The sequence below is a fragment of the Ambystoma mexicanum genome, chromosome 2q, assembly GCF_040938575.1.
Source record: "Ambystoma mexicanum isolate Mex_15411 chromosome 2q, UKY_AmexF1_1, whole genome shotgun sequence".
In the NCBI taxonomy this organism is placed as follows: Eukaryota; Metazoa; Chordata; class Amphibia; order Caudata; family Ambystomatidae; genus Ambystoma; species Ambystoma mexicanum.
Window position 1 is genome coordinate 242,123,035 of NC_090924.1, and position 21,668 is coordinate 242,144,702.

A 21,668-nucleotide genomic window follows, 5' to 3' on the forward strand; every position below is an offset into this window, starting at 1 on the left:
CTCAAGTTAGAGAAATGCAACATAAAATGCAATCAAGTCTCCTATCTTGGTCATTCCATCGATGCCAGAGGCATCCGTCCAAAGAAAAAACTCCTGGACACAATATTGAGTCTGATCGAACCCACCAACAAAGACCAGTTGAAAAGTTTTTTAGGAATGACGGAGTATTACTCCAAATTTGTCAGTAATTATGCTAATAAAACAGAGAACATGAGGAAACTCATGAAAAAAGTAGCAGATTTCAATGGTCCATGGATTGCAATAACGAGTTCGAGAGTCTCAAGTCTGACATCAATAAAGATCCAGCTTTAAGCATGTTTGATTACAAGGCTAAGACAATAGTGTCAGTGGATGCCAGTAAGATCGGCCTTGGTGCAGTACTAGAACAACAACAGAAGGGCAACATCGTGACCATCGCATTTGCATCGAGAGTGCTCAGGGATGCAGAATTTAACTATTCCACCATTGAGAGAGAAGCCTTGGCTGTCAAGTGGGCTCTACAACACTTCAGAAATCTAATGTGGGGTCTACCCATTCTCTTAAAGACTGATCACAAACCTCTTGTCAACATCCTTCAATCTAAAACGCCACACTTGATATCCCCTAGAATAAGACGCTGGTTCCTGGATGTGATGCAATATAATCTTCAAGTTCTCTACAATCCGGGCTCACCAAACCAAGTGGCAGATTGCCTCTCCAGACTAACCACCAATCAAGACAAAACAGACACTGAAAATGAAGTTCAAGATGAAGACATCATAGCTACTGTTAGGGAGAATTCTCTGTTTAGGCTGAATTTCCCTACCTAGTGAGTCCCCCAGCAGCTTTGCTGGATTTCTGGGTTTATTTTTTCTCCCCTGCCAAGAGTGAGACTCTTTTACCCTCACTCTTGGACATGTTGAAGTGTGTTTTCTTGGTTAAACCTTGTGTTGAATGGGCTATGGGGTCTTTTACTCCATAGGGCCTCATGTATTTTTGTGATGTGGGTTACACAGCACCCTCTGTGCCGTGACCCAGGGGTGTCCTAGGGACTCCCCAACATAGACTCCATACCCTGGAACTGACTACTGTCTCCCAGGGCATGTAAAGTCACCAAAGACTTTGCTAGTCTTGAATCCTGAACAGAACCAGTACAAACCATCATATTGTGGACGTACTGGCTGGGGCAATTCGATTGCCCCAGGGTCTGTTAGTCGAGGGGGCACGTCTCCGTCCCCCCTGATCGAGTTTTGGCTGGTGGCAGTGGAAACTACGTTTTATATTCGACCGCGAATATTTTCCTATGGGATTTCCCATTGTTTTAGGCTAACACATTTAATTATTTATTTACGGTAGCCTTAAACATACCGCCGGTTTATATATTTATTATTATAACTCCGGTTGGGACTTTTTGCCAAAACTTGATTCTAAAATGGCGTTGGCGTTCGCCTCTGTAACTCTGACCCAAAGTGGAGCCCTTTGTTCCACTTTTGGCGGGCTTCTCGACAGAAGCCCTCCAAAGTGGTGCCACTCTGTCTGGGGTACTTAGGAGGGGTGGAGGGGGATTTAGGCACCCTGGACTGAGTTACCTTGGTAACTCAAGTCGCACTCCGTCCTGATTGGCCCAAGTGGTGAGCCGGCCGGCTCACCACTTAGCATGTTTGAGTGACAGCTAGGCTGGGTGAATGGGGGTTTGCTGCATAAAAGCAGGGCTTTGGGGACTGGAACTTCAGAAGTCGTCACAGGACCAAGAATCCGACGAGGGAAGAGCTGAGCCGACCTGCTTCGACGACACCACCCGGTGGAGCCCTGCTGAACCGTCTCACCACTTTTCCCGACGACCGAGGAGAACCCTTAACGGAGTGGCTCCTTCCCTTGACTGGTGGGGACAACCAGTTTTCGCCTTATTTTCGCTTCTCGAGGTATCTCGTGGCCGCCTTGCCAGTGCCAAGCACCCCGGCAACCGGAACCCCACCACTTTTACCCCAACCACGAAAATCGGTACAACCCTTTAACCGGAGGACTCCGCGGCTGGTTTCTTCCCGGGCAGTGCAACGACCTTCTTCTTCTGCTCTTCAGCGAGAACTTCTTCTCCCCTGACCGACGTCGAGCCTTGCTGCCACTGCCTGGAACAACTGCCACCGCTGGAGGACCCTTTCCGCTTAAGGTACCGTGTTCCGCCTGGCTTCCCTTGCCACCGACTGTACGGGGTAGATTTAGCCCCCGGCTTTCGAACCTGGGAGTGCCTGGAACACCCTGGCTAAACTTTCTAAGCCACTCTAAACTCTTTCTAACTCTTTGCAAGACTTTGAATCCCTAATAACAGTGTGATCTTGGGCACATTTTCGCTCCGGCTACTCTAAGAGTGGGCCCTGCCTAGTGACTTTTGCTCACCTGTGACTTTGTGCTTCTTTGAGTCTATTGCAAGTGTCCTGGACCTTAGAGTGGTGTGTTTAACCCATTTCTGTTTCTTTTTTACCCCTTTCTTGAACCTACTAGAGTGTCATCTAACGTTAAGCGCTCACCTCTGTTTTAATTATGTGGTGTTAACCTAGAGTTGTCTAGATAGGAGTAAGGGTTGAAACTGCTTTCATTATAACTGTGTTTGAAGTGTTTTTACCATACTTTGCTAGAGTGTCTTCAACTTATGTGTTCTTGAAAATAAATAACTATATACTTTTGAAACCAAGCTCTGGTCAGTGTTTGTTTGTGCTATTGTGTCTGAGTACATATTGTGTATACTTTGCATACTGCCTAACTCTTCTTGAGGGAAGTCTGACTGCTCAGCCACAGCTACCAGGTAAACCTGGGTGGTGCGGACTGCTACCAAGTGGGTTTACTGCTATACCTGTAGTCTTAAATCTTTTGCAGTGTTCCCCAAGGGAACTGCACAGGTTTCTGCCTAACACTGGTGTACAGCGGTGGGATTTGTATTGAGTATACATTTTATTGTGCTTTAGATACCTTAGTGCAACTAACCACAAAGCTTAGCACTGTAAAAGTAATCCTCTAACATGTCAGTTATAGAAAGCTATAGTCAAGAGTCCCTTGCAGCCAAAACTGCTGATTGTCTAAGAGTGCTCTGTAAACATAAGGATCTCCTGACTAAGGGCAAGAAAATGGAGCTGATTGAAAGATTGTTAGCTAACCAAAGTCTGGGTGATGGTTCAGAGGAACCTACCACTCCAGCAACTGTAGATGACAGTATTGAAGTTAACATGGAGCAAAATGTTGATGATTCTGAGGAAGAGTCAGAAGAGGAGGGTGAGGCTGTTATGACTGTCCCCCCTAGGCCTCTGCCTGCTCTACCTGCTGTACCTACTGGACCTTTACCAGGTCCCACATTTAGTCCTCAGTACTTTGAACTGGAGAAAATGAAACTAGAATTGGAGTATAAGAAACTTAATGCTCAAACTGACAAAGAACTAAGGCTAAGGGAAATGGAGCTCAAGTATGACTTAGAAATGAAGAAATTATCTGTTGAGAATGCTTCTCTCTCTGGCTCCTCTAGAAGTTCCAGTCCTAAAAGACCCCGGATGCCTAAAGAATTGGTTGGTATGTATGAGCCTAAGTTGGATGTGTTGGATTGGTTGTCTCTGTTTGAATATAATCATGGGCTCCAGAACATCACAGGAAATGACTTACTCACCTGGTTGTTCTCTAGGCTTCCCCCTGTTGCAACTGATGTGGTAATGGAGATGGGGGAGGAGGATAGGAAGGACTATGAATGTGTGAAACTAGCTTTGATAGCTAGGTTTGGGAAGACCCCTTCCCAGTATCTTAAGAGGTTTAGGAGCCTCAAAAAGCATGATGGTACCCCTTGGGCTACCTGGGTGAGTGAAGGGTTGAAAAACTTAGAGGGATGGATTAAGGGTTACAAGGTGAACACTTATGAAGGTATGAAGAATTTGTTTATGTTGGAGACTATTTATGATGCCTGCTCTCCTGAGCTCAGACAACACTTGGCTGATTCCAGGGAATTAGATTCCCGGAAACTAGCTAAGGCTGCTGACTTGTGGGTTGCCAACAGGGCCACTCACAAGGATTCTGGGGTCACTCAGAAGAAGGATGGGGAGAAACAGCCTAAAAAGGACTCCAAAGAGAATTCTAATACTACAAATTCCAAAGAGGGCCCCAAACAAAACTATAAGGGTAAGCCACAAGGGAAACCAAATCAGGCTAGTGTACCTCCTGGTCCCAGATCAGAAGGAGGTCAGAACAAGCCTCCATTCCAGCGAGCCTTTGGCTCATGCTTTGTTTGTAAGGCTACTGACCATGTGAAAGGAGATCCCAGATGTAAGGGTAAACCTTCAGGGGTCCAGCTTGCCTCCTTAGCCTTCGCTCCAGAAGAGGAAGTACATATGGCAAGTGGAAACTTTCTATTACTAGCTGATGAACCCACTGGAGTCTCAGCTAGTGTTTCTTTAGTCTCTCTGGGGTTGTGGGAACAACAGAATTTAGATGTCTATAACTCTATCCCAGATAATACTAAAGAGTATTATAAGGACAGTGTCCAGGTGAATGGTCAGGAGACTCCTGCCATTAGGGACACTGGAGCCAGCATAACTGTGGTGGATGAATCATTTTTCAAGGCAGAGGATGTTGCTAAGGCACCCAAATGCCTCACCAAGTTAGCTGGTGGGCCTGTGCAGATGTGTCCCCAGTTACCAGTTCTCATCCAATGTAATGATATGGCTGTAAAAATACCTGTCAGTGTACAATGTGAAGTGCCAGGTAGGGTTCTGTTGGGTAATGACCTCAAAGCTCTTGGAGTTGTATCTCATACCCCCAGACCCCCTAGCAAAAGGTTCCAGGAACTCACAAAACCTGCAAGAGAGAAAACCCTGAGAGGGTTATCTCAGGAGATGACAGAAATCACTCCTCTCCCACTGGAGCAACTTACTGCAGTAACTACCAGATCAGGAGCAAAGGGGCAACCCAAGACTCCCAGGAAAAAGCCAGCAGCCAGCACTCCAGTGCTTCCAACAAGGACTTCCCCTAGGTTGTCCAAAGTTACACCTGTAACTCCACCTCCAGCTGAGGCTGAGAGGGAGGTACAACCCTGTGTGGTTGAGCTAGACTCCGAGGAAGAGCTAGAAGGAGGCCCCAACCTTATTGGAGATTTGGACCCTGAGGACCATCCTGAGCTGCAGTCTTTACTGGCAGAAGGTGGGCCTAGCAGGGCAGCTTTTCGTAAGGGACAAAGAGAATGTCCAACTCTGGAAGGTCTCCGCCACCAGGCAGCTTCTCAGGCTGATGGGCAAGAGCCTGGGAAGTATAGGTTGCACTGGGAAGATGGCCTCTTCTACAGTGAACCCACTGAGTCTGAACCTGGAGACTACAAACGTCTTGTAGTCCCACAAGAGAACAGACAACAGTTCTTACAACTAGCCCATGAGATACCTTTGGCTGGTCACTTGAGTTTCAAGAAGACCAAGGAAAGGCTCTCACTCTACTTTTATTGGCCAAAGATGGGGGCTGAAGTAGACAGATATTGTAAGAGCTGCCACACCTGCCAGACTTCTGGTAAGGTTGGTTCCAAGAATGTGGCACCTTTAGTGCCTCTCCCAGTTGTGGGAGTCCCATTTGAGAGGGTAGGGATTGACATTGTTGGTCCCCTTGATCCCCCAACCTCCTCAGGCAACAGGTTTATCCTTGTTGTAGTAGACCATGCTACTAGGTACCCTGAGGCAATTCCTATGAGGACTGTTACAGCTCCGGCTGTGGCTAAGGCCCTCCTTGGTATTTTTACCAGGGTTGGGTTTCCTAAGGAGGTAATCTCTGACAGGGGGTCAAACTTTATGTCCCACTACATGAAAGCCATGTGGAAAACCTGTGGAGTTACCTACAAGTTCTCAACCGCATACCACCCTCAGACAAACGGGTTGGTTGAAAGGTTTAACAGAACCATGAAGAGCATGATAGGTGCTTTAGAAGAACCCCTTAAGAAAAAGTGGGACCTTCTACTGCCATGCCTTCTCTTTGCTTATAGAGAAGTCCCTCAGGAGGGAGTAGGTTATTCTCCCTTTGAGCTTCTCTATGGCCATCCAGTCAGAGGTCCATTGGCCCTGATTAAGGAGGGATTGGAAGGTGCTCCTCCCCTCAAGCCAGTCAGAGTGACTGACTATGTGATAGGTCTCCGGAGGAGAATGTCACACATGATGGCAGAAGCAAGTGACAACTTGAAAGCTGGTCAAGCTCTGGTCAAACATTGGCACGACCAGAAGGCTAACATGGTTGAGTTTACTCAAGACCAGCTAGTTCTAGTTATGCTCCCAACAAGGCAGAGGGCCTTGCAAGACAAATGGATGGGACCCTTCAGGATTGTGGGAAAACTTGGAGAGGTCAACTATCTGGTGGATCTGGGCAGACCCAGGGAAGCTCCTAGAGTCTTCCACACCAACCGACTAAAAGCATACATCTCCAGACCTGATGTAGGAGCCTTGCTTCTAGCTTCAGCTGCAGAGGAAGAAGAGAGTGAATCTCTCCCTGATCTCCTCAGAGGTGTGCCTTTAGATGAAAAAGTTGAAGGAGTCAATCTCTCTTCAGACCTGAAACCTGAACAACAAGAGGAGTGCAAATCTATGTTAAATCAGTTTGCCTCCCTGTTCTCACTGTCACCAGGCTTGACCCCTTGGGGTCAGCATGAGATACTCACTGGTGACTGTCTGCCAGTCAAAAGCAGAGGATACAGAATGTCAGAACATGTCAGAACCCACATCAAAGGAGAGGTCAAGAAGATGCTTGATCTCGGGGTAATAGAGCCCTCTACTAGTCCATGGTCTAGCCCAGTTGTGTTAGTACCAAAGGCAGGATCCAAAGACTTGAGATTCTGTGTGGACTATAGAGCTCTAAATGCAGTCACCAAGACTGATGCCCACCCTTTGCCCAGGACAGATGAGTTGGTGGATAAACTTGGTGCAGCCAAGTACCTCAGCACATTTTACCTGACGTCAGGCTATTGGCAAATAGCCCTGACAGACCATGCCAAGGAGAAAACTGCATTTTCAACCCCAGTTGGCTTGTACCAGTTTAAGGTCATGCCTTTTGGACTAAAAAATGCACCTGCCACATTCCAAAGGATGGTGAACCAAGTTCTGGCTGGGATGGAAGATTTCTGCATGGCATACACTCCTGGGAAGAACATGTGAACCACCTAGGACATGTGTTGCAGGCTCTGGAACAGGCCCATTTGACAATCAAAGCCAGTAAGTGCCAGATTGGTCAAAGTAAAGTGGTCTACCTTGGACATGAGGTAGGAGGTGGAGAAATAAGGCCTTTGCCCAGCAAGATTGAAGCTGTGCAAAATTGGACAACACCAACTACTCAAACCCAAGTGAGAGCTTTTCTAGGCCTCACTGGATATTACAGGAATTTCATTGAGAACTATGGGACCATAGCTTCTCCACTGAATGTAATCTCCTCTCCCAAATTCCCTAAAAAGGTAAAATGGAATGAGGAGTGCAATCAGGCCTTTGAAAAACTGAAGAGAGCTCTTTGCCAAGCTCCGGTATTGAGAGCTCCTGACTACCACCAACCTTTCATTGTACAAACTGATGCTTCCAATGTAGGTATAGGTGCAGTTCTAAGCCAACTGGATGAGAAGGGTAGGGAGCACCCCATTTGCTTCATCAGTAGGAAACTGAAGGATCCTGAGACAAGGTGGGCAACTATCGAAAGAGAATGCTTTGCTTTTGTGTGGGCACTGAAGAAGTTTAGGCCATACTTGTATGGTTCTACTTTTGTTATTCAGACTGACCACCAACCCTTGAGATGGTTAATGCAAATGAAAGGGGAAAATCCAAAACTATTGAGATGGTCAATCTGCCTGCAAGGGTTTGATTTCACCATTGAGCACAGGTCAGGGTGTCACCATCAAAATGCTGATGGACTCTCTAGGATGTATATCATCGACTAGAGGTATGAGGTTCATCCAGGAGTGGATTAAATCCTCCTGTCCCTTAGTCTGGGGGGGGCGAGTGTTAGGGAGAATTCTCTGTTTAGGCTGAATTTCCCTACCTAGTGAGTCCCCCAGCAGCTTTGCTGGATTTCTGGGTTTATTTTTTCTCCCCTGCCAAAAGTGAGACTCTTTTACCCTCACTCTTGGACATGTTGAAGTGTGTTTTCTTGGTTAAACCTTGTGTTGAATGGGCTATGGGGTCTTTTACTCCATAGGGCCTCATGTATTTTTGTGATGTGGGTTACACAGCACCCTCTGTGCCGTGACCCAGGGGTGTCCTAGGGACTCCCCAACATAGACTCCATACCCTGGAACTGACTACTGTCTCCCAGGGCATGTAAAGTCACCAAAGACTTTGCTAGTCTTGAATCCTGAACAGAACCAGTACAAACCATCATATTGTGGACGTACTGGCTGGGGCAATTCGATTGCCCCAGGGTCTGTTAGTCGAGGGGGCACGTCTCCGTCCCCCCTGATCGAGTTTTGGCTGGTGGCAGTGGAAACTACGTTTTATATTCGACCGCGAATATTTTCCTATGGGATTTCCCATTGTTTTAGGCTAACACATTTAATTATTTATTTACGGTAGCCTTAAACATACCGCCGGTTTATATATTTATTATTATAACTCCGGTTGGGACTTTTTGCCAAAACTTGATTCTAAAATGGCGTTGGCGTTCGCCTCTGTAACTCTGACCCAAAGTGGAGCCCTTTGTTCCACTTTTGGCGGGCTTCTCGACAGAAGCCCTCCAAAGTGGTGCCACTCTGTCTGGGGTACTTAGGAGGGGTGGAGGGGGATTTAGGCACCCTGGACTGAGTTACCTTGGTAACTCAAGTCGCACTCCGTCCTGATTAGCATGTTTGAGTGACAGCTAGGCTGGGTGAATGGGGGTTTGCTGCATAAAAGCAGGGCTTTGGGGACTGGAACTTCAGAAGTCGCCACAGGACCAAGAATCCGACGAGGGAAGAGCTGAGCCGACCTGCTTCGACGACACCACCCGGTGGAGCCCTGCTGAACCGTCTCACCACTTTTCCCGACGACCGAGGAGAACCCTTAACGGAGTGGCTCCTTCCCTTGACTGGTGGGGACAACCAGTTTTCGCCTTATTTTCGCTTCTCGAGGTATCTCGTGGCCGCCTTGCCAGTGCCAAGCACCCCGGCAACCGGAACCCCACCACTTTTACCCCAACCACGAAAATCGGTACAACCCTTTAACCGGAGGACTCCGCGGCTGGTTTCTTCCCGGGCAGTGCAACGACCTTCTTCTTCTGCTCTTCAGCGAGAACTTCTTCTCCCCTGACCGACGTCGAGCCTTGCTGCCACTGCCTGGAACAACTGCCACCGCTGGAGGACCCTTTCCGCTTAAGGTACCGTGTTCCGCCTGGCTTCCCTTGCCACCGACTGTACGGGGTAGATTTAGCCCCCGGCTTTCGAACCTGGGAGTGCCTGGAACACCCTGGCTAAACTTTCTAAGCCACTCTAAACTCTTTCTAACTCTTTGCAAGACTTTGAATCCCTAATAACAGTGTGATCTTGGGCACATTTTCGCTCCGGCTACTCTAAGAGTGGGCCCTGCCTAGTGACTTTTGCTCACCTGTGACTTTGTGCTTCTTTGAGTCTATTGCAAGTGTCCTGGACCTTAGAGTGGTGTGTTTAACCCATTTCTGTTTCTTTTTTACCCCTTTCTTGAACCTACTAGAGTGTCATCTAACGTTAAGCGCTCACCTCTGTTTTAATTATGTGGTGTTAACCTAGAGTTGTCTAGATAGGAGTAAGGGTTGAAACTGCTTTCATTATAACTGTGTTTGAAGTGTTTTTACCATACTTTGCTAGAGTGTCTTCAACTTATGTGTTCTTGAAAATAAATAACTATATACTTTTGAAACCAAGCTCTGGTCAGTGTTTGTTTGTGCTATTGTGTCTGAGTACATATTGTGTATACTTTGCATACTGCCTAACTCTTCTTGAGGGAAGTCTGACTGCTCAGCCACAGCTACCAGGTAAACCTGGGTGGTGCGGACTGCTACCAAGTGGGTTTACTGCTATACCTGTAGTCTTAAATCTTTTGCAGTGTTCCCCAAGGGAACTGCACAGGTTTCTGCCTAACAGCTACCATTCATTCTACCATCCCCTCCAATGAGTGGACACGCATCACCAAAGCCGACACAGAGCAGCAAGAAATCAGAAGAGCCGTAATGAATGACTGGGAAGATGTCGGGCAAGAGTTGACAAAATTCACCCCATTCAAAGACGAAATATCCATTAAAGACAACCTTATCTTGAGAGGTAACAGAATTATTCCAGCTGTCGCACTCAGGGAAAAATTACTTGAACTAGCCCATGAAGGACACCTGGGAAGGAGTATGACAAAGAACAGGATAAGGAGCAACTACTGGTGGCCCAACATGTGGAAAGAAGCAGAACAAACAGTAAAAAACTGTAGTGCCTGCGCTTCCAGCGACAAATCGAAAATCTTAAGAAAAACACCACTTCAACCGGTAGAAGCTCCCAAACACGTATGGTCAAAGCTGGCCATAGACATCATGGGCCCTTTTGAAAATCTGGAAGCCGAAAAAATATTCATCATTGTGATCGTGGACTACACCTCCAAATGGACCGAATGGGGTGTGGTAGAAACCAGCGCAACCACGAAAAAAGTCATCGACTTCCTTACAGAAATATTCAACAGGGAAGGTGACCCCAGAGACATAGTGTCAGACAACGGGTCCCAGTTCACCTCGTTGGAATTCCACAAATTTCTTGCAAAGAAATCCATCAACCACATCACCACATCGCTCTACCACCCAATGTCCAATGGATTGGTGGAAAGAATGAACAGACTAATAAAAAGTGTCATCCAACTAGCCACAGCCAATGGCATGCCATGGAGAGAAACCCTCAAGGAGCCCCTGCTCGCATACAGAACAACGCCGCATTCCACCACCAACTCAGAACCCTTCACCTTGATGCGTGGAAGGACAGCAACCAACCAACTGAGACCAGCATGGATTTTCCTAGATACTGGCGAAGCAAGAATAAACACAGAACGGAAGGTGGACATGGAACAAATCCATAGAAACATAAAAGAGAAACAAGGGAAGTACAAAGACTACTACGACCAGAAGAATGGAACAAGAGAATTGACACTACAGGAAGGTGACTGGGTCTGTGTCAGAGAACCCAAAAAGACACTCAAGGGCGAATCGAAATTTAGATCCCCACAAAAGGTCACGCGCTGCCACGGAAAGTCAGTCACTTTAGAGGATGGAAAGAGATGGTCCCACGACGATCTCGTGAAAATAACGAATGACAACCACAGAGCGAACACTTCCAAAAACAACCACATTGATACCCGGTCAAGAGAAGGTGTGCAAAGAACAACCACCGACACTTACAGACCCAGTACTTCCACAGACCCACACGTCGGCACAAACTGGCACAGCGAGCACCGTCACACCGATGAGGGATCCTCCACCAGAAGTCTGTCGAGAAGGAACCGCACCATCATCCAGAATTTCAAGAATGATTTTGTTTACTATTGATCTATATCTGTTCACCCGTCCTCCCCTCCCTTCCATCTTCCCCGTTTTATTTTTTTCCTTAGATAAGGAGATGTTATATGTATATTGTTGATGCTTCCTTGCATTCCGTTCCTACCAGAACGGAGAATGCTCATTCCCCCTCGTTCCACCACGGAACGTTTTGGTCATTCCCTCCCTGGCTGCTCCAACCTCCGGTGGCCGTAAAATAAAGCTCCTCCTTACCTCTATTAGTGTCGCAGTTTATTACAAGAAGCTGGTGGAAAGATGGAACATGTGTTACTGCGACGAGGAAGATCAGGATTAGGGATTATTAAAGCATTCCCCAGCCGACAAAAAAATAGCACTCTTAATAGTGTGCCTTTACTTTCCGTCGCAGCTGCTATGCTGTAAACGCTCATTGCAATATCACGTGTGCGTACATTTTCAGCCGAAATATTACATTTATACCACTTAAAATAACCAGTCTCTCAATGAGAAGATTCAAATTTTGGCGGGCACGTAAATGCCGCTCCTTGGAGCTTTCGGACGTTGGAATGGATATAGTAAATCAAACAGTAGAAAAGCCCCTCCTTTGAGTTGTTGGCGGAAAGGCACTTGCGGTCGACAGTTCTATCACTCGAATTTAAGGCACATGAGGTACGAGCCCACCATTTCAAACAAACCGCGTACTGTACTTAATCTATGCATCTATAATAAACCAATCCTTTAATATTAATATTGTTTTTTTCCTTCAAGGGAGGATGGGCGAGGTTGCAAGGGGCGGTGTATTCCACAGGCATTGCCCAATGCAGACTGAGGTGGGCGTCACAAAAGGGCGTGACACAGGCCGATGGCGTCACAAGCGAGGCATAAAACCAGCTGCGGGAGTATAGGTCGGCAAAAGAATTCTGTGGATTTGTTGGAGGGGACGGCAACCTTATACGTGAGCGAGAAGGTATATATGTTTTTATAAATACGAATTTCGTTGCGTTTTTGGAACTTAAAGTTCGGGGTCATTTTCCGATTTATGTTCTTAGATCGGTACTTTAGTTTGGGGGGAGACCAATAGAAGCTGTTTTTCGAGACTCGTGCCCTTTCAATGCAGCGAAAGGGTATAGTGGGCACAAAATGGCGGTACTTTTGGTGTAGTCTTTGGGCGTTAATTCCTTAACTTGTAGCCATTAATGGTATATTAAATCGAAAGTTTCGATTCTGTTAATATTGTGAATTCAATAAGACTACATTTAGCTACCCATTTTGCCAATCTGTCGTTTTTAGTGGCGTGTCAGCTCACATGCTTTGAACGTCCCCCCCACCAACCAAATAAGTACTGTTTTTGCCTCCCCATTCAGCCAAAATGTAACTACCTACTGTGGTCGTTGTCTTGCTCGCGGCATTCCCCACTTATAGTTTAAACCTCCGGGTGGGCGGGGGCTAGGCTGATGCCAGAGCCCGTGCGGTATCAATGCTCAACAACGGAGCCGTATACGCCGTATTTAAAATGGAGGCACACGGTCCGTAGGACGACAGAAGAAAATGGAGGGAAGTGTGTGGGGGGGAGATGCGGGAAGTTGCCATTCGCCTTGTGTATATACCGTCCCAAAATTGGCCCAAGAGCTTTACGCGGCAGCGAACACGCCGCACTTAGTCCAATAGTGGGCCCGTTCGGCGGTTAGCGGTTCCTACAAGCCGGTGATGGCAGTACCTGCGCTACGCGTTCCGGTCTTTGCTGGTGGTTCCGTGACTGCACGTACGCCGGTGACGTCCCTGTGAACTCTGGGATTTGAAAGCACGAATTAACTCCGCCCACCCCGATGTGATTGACAGGCACTACACATGCATTCTCCAGTTTGCGCCTTTACAGCTCTAAGGGGGGTAGTTGGAACGCGACACCTGGAAACGGTAACGTTCAAGATGGCAGAGGCTTGATGTGCGATATGTTTACGCGGATAGGGGGGGGGGGTTCTTTGAGAATGGTGCCCCAACGATTGCAAGCTTTTCTGAGGAACATGAATCGGAGCTGTTGATTATATTCGAACCGCAGCATACGCTTTGAGGCAACCGCATGTTGGGATCGTGTTGTATTGTTGCCCCCTACATTTTGTGTATGCGTGACCCTTTTTTTCTCATTGTTTTTCTAGATCCGTTTTAAATTACAATGGCACGAACCAAACAGACTGCACGTAAGTCCACTGGAGGAAAGGCACCTAGGAAGCAGTTGGCAACAAAGGCGGCCAGAAAGAGTGCACCCTCTACGGGCGGTGTGAAGAAACCTCACCGATATAGGCAAGTGTAAACCTTCGTCTGCAAAAAAAAAAAAAACCTGCTTGCTGCTTTAAGTGGGTCAAGAAATCCATGGTGGTCTGAAGGGTGGGCGTGGCCTGACTCTTCAAACATTCAAATCGCCTTCCAGCGGGATGAAAGAAGTGGCGGCAAAACTGCTACACGAATACCACCCGACAGTTGGGTTATGAAGCGTGCTGCTGTAATATGGCGGGCGCAGTCCTTGACTTTTTTTAATCAAACCTCGGATAAGTGCGAATTTTTAACAGGATGATTTGTTAAACATATGGTGTATTTACAAGCTGCTTATTTTTTGTTTTGGCAGGCCCGGTACAGTTGCTTTAAGAGAGATCCGAAGATACCAAAAGTCAACTGAATTGTTGATCCGCAAACTGCCATTTCAGCGTTTAGTGAGGGAGATAGCCCAGGACTTCAAAACAGATCTGCGGTTCCAGAGCGCAGCTATTGGGGCTCTGCAGGTATTTGCTTTACTTAAATTCCACCACACATCACAAATAACCTGCTCTAGTGCGTCCTTTTGGGAAAACGTCATTTAGTAAAACTTGGTGTCCATGTTTAGAGTTCCCGGCAGGTATGGTGGATTGAGTGTTTGGCAGGCTGTTTTTTGGTGTGAATGGGCTCGAAATCGTGCAATCTGCAACTTGGAAGTTCCACCTCCTTGGCAGAAGTTGCAGAATATTAGTGTTCCAGAGTTTGACAGCTTGCCATACTTATCTGATGCATCCCCTCTCATTGGGTGTCCTGAACTCCTTTGATTGGACACTTTGTCTTAAGGGACACGTGGTAGCAACCGAGCTGTAGCTTGCATACTTACGTTACAAACCTACTGGTGCGCATTAGAACCAAAGTAGTACAGCATTTCGTGGGTGTCTGCTCCCCTTGCCTCTGTTCTCCATGTTAGAGCCGGCTCTTTTCTGGAGTTATGTGGTAGAGGCTGTCTTCTGCAACTTTGCTTTCTTGAGCTTTCCTCTTCTTTTAATGCGGTTTGGCAATACCACATATGGAAATGGGCAGAGACAAGTCCTTATATTACGACAATTATTTCAGGGCAACTCTGTTTTGGGTTGGTATTTTCTTGCCAACATCCCTATAGTATCAGGAAAATATCCTTGCTAGGAGTGCACTAGATTTCAGCTGGAGTGTCTGCGTGTTCGTAAACTACACCATGGCCATGCTGGTGGCTTACAGGGCTCGGGTGTACATTACCACAACCATCCTCTGGAGGGTGTGGCATGGTAAGATGAATAACACAACACTCGACCTGTTGTGCTTTGCATGTGGAGAAAGGGGTGGGGTTATTTTCTGTGTTTAATATATTTTTGTTGCTGGAGCCGGCATAGGTACCACATTGTCCAGATTCGCGCGGATCCTAGTGTCTCAGTTGCCCAAATTAGTGTGGTCTCCATGATCTCTAAATCACCATCTGCCTTTCTTTAATTTTGACTTCCTAGACTGTTATACACTTTTTAATTCACCCAGCTATGCTGTCTCCCTTTTAGCCCCTTCCAATCTGCCTTTATTTTGTTGCTCTCCCATCCTGTGCTTCTTGCGTAGTTTCTCACATACCCCTTGCGAGTTCCTTTGGGATGTGAGGTTACTTCACTTTTGGTTTGTCAATTGCATATGCTAATCTGGTTAGGCAAGCGCTTGGCGTGATAAGCGTTTAGCATTTTTTTTGGGGCACTAACACTTTCCTGTCTTTATAGGAAGCGAGTGAGGCATACCTTGTTGGTTTGTTTGAAGACACAAATCTGTGCGCTATCCATGCCAAACGAGTTACCATCATGCCAAAGGACATTCAGTTGGCAAGAAGAATTCGAGGAGAGCGTGCCTAAACGTTTGGGGAGTTTGTTTTGGACCTTTAACTTGATAAAGTCATTTTGTACTGAACTGTAAATACTTGCCTGTGATTTTGTTTTTATATGGATTTATTTTAAGCATAGGTGGTTTTCAGTGGAAAAAGTAGCAAGCATTTTATAAAACATCCCCTAAACTCAGGTTTTTCAGGAACAATAAATTTGTATTTGAAGCTGTGGTAAATTGACTGCGTATTAGATAATGTTACTCTGCATGATCAATTTTTTTTTCCTCAAATGAAGTCTTTTGCATTCACATTTGTTGTAAATAAATTTTCCACTACCTCACGTTGCAGTGTTTAAGTGTGCATGCATGATCCACGATTATTATTGTGGTCCAACACATTTGCCATACTAAAGGCTGGTCGTATATATGGGCAGGATACCCGCCTCTCAATATGAGAATCTTAACTGTGTGTTCACCAATTTAATCAATGGCAACCTTTTTTCCCCATATTTCCTCAAGTCTTATGACTTGCTCTCTGCATCCCAGGGTGACTCGTAGAAATACATTGCACTTGTGGGACGGTTGTATCTGAGTGGGGGATGCTTTACCTATGGGCGAATTTGCATTTGATCGACAGGTGGTCTGTTTGGGCAGCATTATTACATATACCTAAATGCAGATGATTCTTTATAGGGAAGCCAGGTGATACAAGGAAGTCATGCTGCGTCCACAACTGATTAGCAGCATGGGCAACTCGGTGTACCTGGAGATTAGTATACATTCGCAGATTGCTTTTCTTAACAATTTGCAAGCTTTGTTAAAACCATAATGTCTCAAAGAGTATCTTCAGCTCCTTTTTGGTTTATTTTTTTTTTTATATTTATTTTTTTTACACTGCTTCAGAACAAAGTTTCCCATACCTACTGTTTCTCCCCCCACCGCCCTGGCAGTTCTGAGTGACTGCATCCATATTGCTTATGTCCTCATCTCTGGGGATGAAACTGGTGGCTCTGAACAAGTTTAGCCCCCTTTTGTTTGGGGGGGTCCCTGGGAGTCGGAGTTGGGGGTTATGTATAGCCCATGCGTTTAGCATGTGGTAATTTTCCTACTTTTGCATTTGTTAGGTGCTTATACGAGTAAATTGTGAAAACGTGGTCACGTGGCAGCAAGGAGGGAGCATGGCATGATATGGAATTTATAACGTGCTTAAAACAAGTGTTTCGAGGCAGGGGGACAACCTGGATAAACTACTATCTTACTAGGCCAGGTGACATTGAGCTTGTGCAGGGAAAGGGGAGGGGGCAGTGCAATACATAGGAACTGTAAAATATACATAAATATTGGGAACGCTATATAAACTGATGAAGACGAACCTACCAGGCCTTGTGAGTATTCAGAAAGGTGGGCAGGAGAGATGTGGTATTGGACAGTAGGCTCTTTGGCCCACACTGGCCTCTGGTGCATGAAGGTAGGGTTTCAAACCACAAGTGTTGGCCCCGTTTTGGAATGTATCCTGCTATGGGCTGCAAGGCCTTTGTGAATGCTTGGTCTCCCCATGGAGCTCTGCAGAATTGAATAATTGGTGAATGTGGGCTGCTGACTTATGAGGTAAGTCTGTACACTTAAGTGTTATGATAAAAACCTCCTGCTGTAGCACGTTTTGAGGACCAGGCGCTGGCCAAATATTGTTTGGTAATGCTGTGGGTACCGGTTGTTGGAGGGTGAGGTGTATAGTGGGTAACCATGCCAGGGAATCCCCAGGCCAAACCTAGTTCTCTGGGTAGTAGCAGGCATTCCCACTCCTGGAGTTGCACAATGTATGCCGTGAGGGCATGGAAAAAGTACATGCTCTATGTACATATCCAATGCAGTAAATCCTCGAGTGTTAATTAACCAAACGTCTATGATGCATGTGTTTACGAAACGGAAACATTATTTAAAAAAAAGTCCCTCAATACCTCTGGCTGAAAAGGATATTTACGAAACCTGCCAAGTTGAGTACACTGATATTTGCACTTGATGGAAAGCAATATTGACTAACTTTATTAGCTCATACCGTAGACGCGGCTTATTTCAAGTTAGTTTCAACATTGCCTTTTTGCAACTCATCATTCAGGCACCCGATATCCTAGCCAGTCAAAAGAATAGTGAGCCACGTTTGTGTCTCCTTATATTTTACTATAAGGTGCAACTTTGCAATGTAACTGTATGAGGGATCTAGCAGTTATAAATCTTCAACACACCCCAAGGTGAGAACCTGCCAAGATGCCCCGTTTAGAATCCATCTATCCCATATGCCCCCTGGTAGATGGCTCATTCCCAATGGCTTCTGCAGGGACATCGATCATGGAGCAGCTGGCGAGATAGTGGACATGTCAATCTGTGCTGTTTTTCACAAGCTTGTTGAAAGGGCGTTTGAGAGACTGGTGTTTTGGATGGAAGCTGCAGAGTGTCGAGAGGAGGCTGAGGTGAGTGAGAATAAGGTTAGATATTAGGTGATAAGCACACTACCCTGCTAGGTCCCCTAGGAAGTGACTAAGGCAAGGGAGAGAATTGGCGGGTAGGGGTACCATGTGTCTAGTTGATGATGGAACAGGCAGTGATGTAATGAGCATTGGCTAGGGAGGTACATGGTTTGCCTCCCACCAATGAATTGTCGGTGCTGCAGACGACCCAGACTTTACACTAATGGTTTCCTGTAAAATTTCAAGTCCTGCCCATACCTCCCCCAACACAGCGCCCCTTTTTGTGTTCCGGTAGTTTGTGTACAGAAAGTGGAAATGTCACTGTACTGAGAATTGATTTTCTCCAATTCTTGGAAGCCAGGCTGTTCAACACCCATTGTCAAACTTGAGTGTTTGCAAGTAACACTGCAGCAATGGTCCTGACAAAAGTTTTCTGCTTTTATATTGGTTATAAGGTTAATGACGCCCAATGGGCTCGAATTCAGTGGAACCTCCTTTTTCTGGTTCTGGCATGCAATCCCACTATTCCCTCTCCTAAACACAGGAGATGGAAGTTGGGTAATCTCTGAACCTGGCCCCTGTGAGTCTACCATGCTAAAGCTAGGTTGGAGCATCACGGCATCTTGTTCTGGTTTTCCAAATGCCTGTTTGGTGGCCAATATATATGGTTGCCTGTGCTGGTAACTGCCATTTCACATCGAGAGCAACTACCATAGTTCTGTACCTGTAACTTGTCAAATGCCAGTTTGTGATCCATGCGTGTGTCCCTCTGACCTATGAGGTTGGCACTCCATGGAACGAGTTCTGGCTGTGACGTCTGAGAGGGGCCACCAGCCCTGCTGGCAAATCGCCAACAGTCAAAGATGCATCCCAGGAGGGAATAAGACCAAGTGAGTAAGGCTTTTATCTAAAGTTGGGGCAAACCGACTACTCTGCTCACGCCGAGAGCGCTCTGCAGGAAACCTGTTACAAACTACTTCTATACAGCTTTATCGTCATGGAACAAAGGGAGGGCCTAAGGGGCACAATCGGGATTTGACACTTGAGTTGGCACCTATAGGTGTTATATGGTCGGCGATGGCTGATGGCATGTGACGTGCATAGGGGCAAAAGTTCAGCTGGGCTCATCGGTCTGGGATCCTGTTGTTGATTCTCTGACATCCTATCTTGGCAACATTTGCCCTTGTGGCCACACATTCTCATCCATTCAGACTTGACCTGTTCGTCCAGCAGCAAGGCCAGTAGTTTGCACTTGTGAAAACAAGGCTCTGAAGCGAGCTTATTATTACTGAACATGAATTTTATGTCCCTATCAAAGGTATCACTCTCCTGTTCAAACGTATTGAAATGCTAGGTTAGGGGTTATGGGGTCAATGTATGGTTGCGGGTGTTCATTCAATATTGACAAGGGGAGGGTTGGAGTATATAGCTGTGATGACCGGGTTACAAAAGATATTTCATTCTAAACGTGCATTTCCCTTTGAGGGGGCTTCAGGGGCTGAATGTCGTGACGAAGTAACTCTTGGCTGACGCCAGGGTTATCAGAGACGAGCTCAGGCCCCCTTTACAGTTTAGCCCCACACTACATAATCGCTGGAAGCCTATCTAATTACACTTAACAGATTACTTTTTAACATGTGGCTGGCTGGTTTACATTTGAGTCAAATAGGCTTGGGGCATACTTTTATCTCTATACAAATAGGCAATTTTATAACTGATTGTCGGTGAATAACCACAACAGTGACAGCCAGGAGTGACTAACGACATTGTACATGTAATTACGTTCAGTTTTGTCAAGAATGAGGTAGCATTGTGTGAGCATGCACAGATCTATATTTCACTACCCATTGTAATATTAGTTAGTGTGAATGTTTCAGCATTATAAGTTGACATATATTCTGCTTTCAATATAGCATGATGGCATAGGAACTTCCAACGTGTGTGTATTTACACTGCTTACTCATAAGCCTAGGTTATCAGCAGGTTTATATAATTTCGCACCAGATGAGAAGGCATGTTTAGTTTTGTACAAGTCAATGGGAACATAGATTCACTGGTTTAAGGGTCCTTTTGATAGTTGACTTTGCTCTAGGGTGCATGGGGATTGTTTTTATGGCCAGGGTCTGTGGGGTGCAGGGCAGGTTTACAGAGACAGATGGCTCTTGCTCTGGCCCTCGTTCTGGGCCGCATCTGAATCAATGAAGGGAGTCAGATGGCAAGTGATAGTGTGGATTTTGTTGCATTCCTGCTGCCAGCCTTCTCATGGAAACTAAGTAGTTATGTTGACTGCAGAGGGGGAGGAAGTGAGGGGGGGGGGGGTTAGTCACGCTTGCTGTACGCACTTGACGGGGATGGCTGCAGGCTGGAGTGAAACCTTAAGAGCCTTTTGCTATTTGAAAATGGGAGTTATTGAGTATTTCGTACCCCTGGTTTTGCTATACAAGGGTGTGCGTGGGGGTATTGCAGCACCCAGAGATTCCTTTACGAAAGGGTTCATGGTTCCCACATGAGTGCCCCGGGGCCCTGGACCTGAAGCAGCTATGGCTGAGCCCACCTGGGAAGCATAGGAATAAGTGGGTGGGAGGTCTCAAGTATCCCCTCCTTCCACTCATCCCCCCCTTTCGTTACTTTATTGTAAATGTCCCAATCTCTTATGTTCTTCTGCCACTGCTTCATCCCATGCAGGGGTTCCCCTTATTGGCACCCATGCCCTGCTACTGCTCTGAGGCTGTGTCCCCTTCTAGCATATTCATCAGGAGTGCAGTTCATATAGATACCCCCTCCATCACCTTCCAGGTCCACCCATACTTCCTTGTACCAAGACAGTTCCCTAGGTTCTTTTACAGTTGTGTGGTACAAACTAGCAACTGTATGCCCTGTCTTGTATATGGCAGTCATTCTATATTTGGGCCCCGGAGCATCTCCTGTATGTACTTCTACCTCATGTTTTGCGCCGCACCATTTGCATGGCCCATTGTCCACATCATTGGTGCACCATTTGGTACTGCATTTATGCAGCATCGAAGTCCCAGTTGGCACACAAAATCAGGAATAAAAAGACATTAGGTATGAGGAGCTTTAGTCATTCCAAGCCTAGAAGGCACCAACGAGAAAAGATTGTCAAACCAGGTGCTGGGCTGTGCCCCTCCTTCGAGATCCAGCACATCAATTCTGCATTGTCATCAATCGAAAGGCTCAGAGTTCTACTTTGATGACATTGAACCCTTCTTCAGTGTCGTTGGCCAAATGGATAAGCTCCCATCCGGTGATTTGGGGCTATTTGGCACTTGGTCTCGCCTGGAGGCTGGGAACGAGGGACTTGAAAAATGTCTCTACTGAGCTGAATAGTCTATCGGGGATATGGGCCAAAAGTTCGCAGTACTTGGTGGAGATATAGTTGGATGACCGTTTCTTTCTCTGGTATGGATCTTGGACTCCTTCCTCATCTAAGGCATATGCAGGTTCCGTCTCGAGTGGCGTTGGGGAAGGTTCAGTTTGGATTGCTGCATGCTTGCGCCTTCTGCTGGTGTGGCTCTTGGGGATTACCATTTGTGCAGAATGCAATGTTGCCAGGGAGCATGTTCTTTTCCATGACTGGGAGGTGCAAGTATGCCTTGTTGCCGCAAACCCAATACG

At 46.4% G+C, this 21,668-nt stretch overlaps 1 protein-coding gene and 1 long non-coding RNA gene across 3 annotated transcripts in view; one reads left to right on the top strand and one right to left on the bottom strand.

The window, feature by feature from the left end:
* The window catches only part of LOC138569326 (uncharacterized), a 29,855-nt gene extending 16,636 nt beyond the window's left edge, over positions 1 to 13,219 (bottom strand). The window contains exon 1 of the long non-coding RNA XR_011303211.1: positions 13,166 to 13,219. This is a non-coding gene — a long non-coding RNA (uncharacterized lncRNA). The remainder of the gene's footprint in view (positions 1 to 13,165) is intronic.
* On the top strand, positions 12,261 to 15,908 carry LOC138569325 (histone H3.3A). Of its 2 annotated transcripts, none has more exons than XM_069647207.1 (4): positions 12,261 to 12,415; positions 13,602 to 13,746; positions 14,069 to 14,222; positions 15,471 to 15,908. In XM_069647207.1, the coding sequence occupies exons 2-4, from the start codon at positions 13,619 to 13,621 to the stop codon at positions 15,597 to 15,599; spliced, it is 411 nt and encodes a 136-aa protein (XP_069503308.1). In that variant the 5' UTR covers positions 12,261 to 12,415; positions 13,602 to 13,618; the 3' UTR covers positions 15,600 to 15,908. The 2 variants fall into 2 exon arrangements, with proteins under 2 accessions (XP_069503308.1, XP_069503309.1); XM_069647208.1 differs by lacking the exon at positions 12,261 to 12,415 and adding an exon at positions 13,256 to 13,362.
* The last annotated feature ends 5,760 nt before the right edge of the window (positions 15,909 to 21,668 follow it).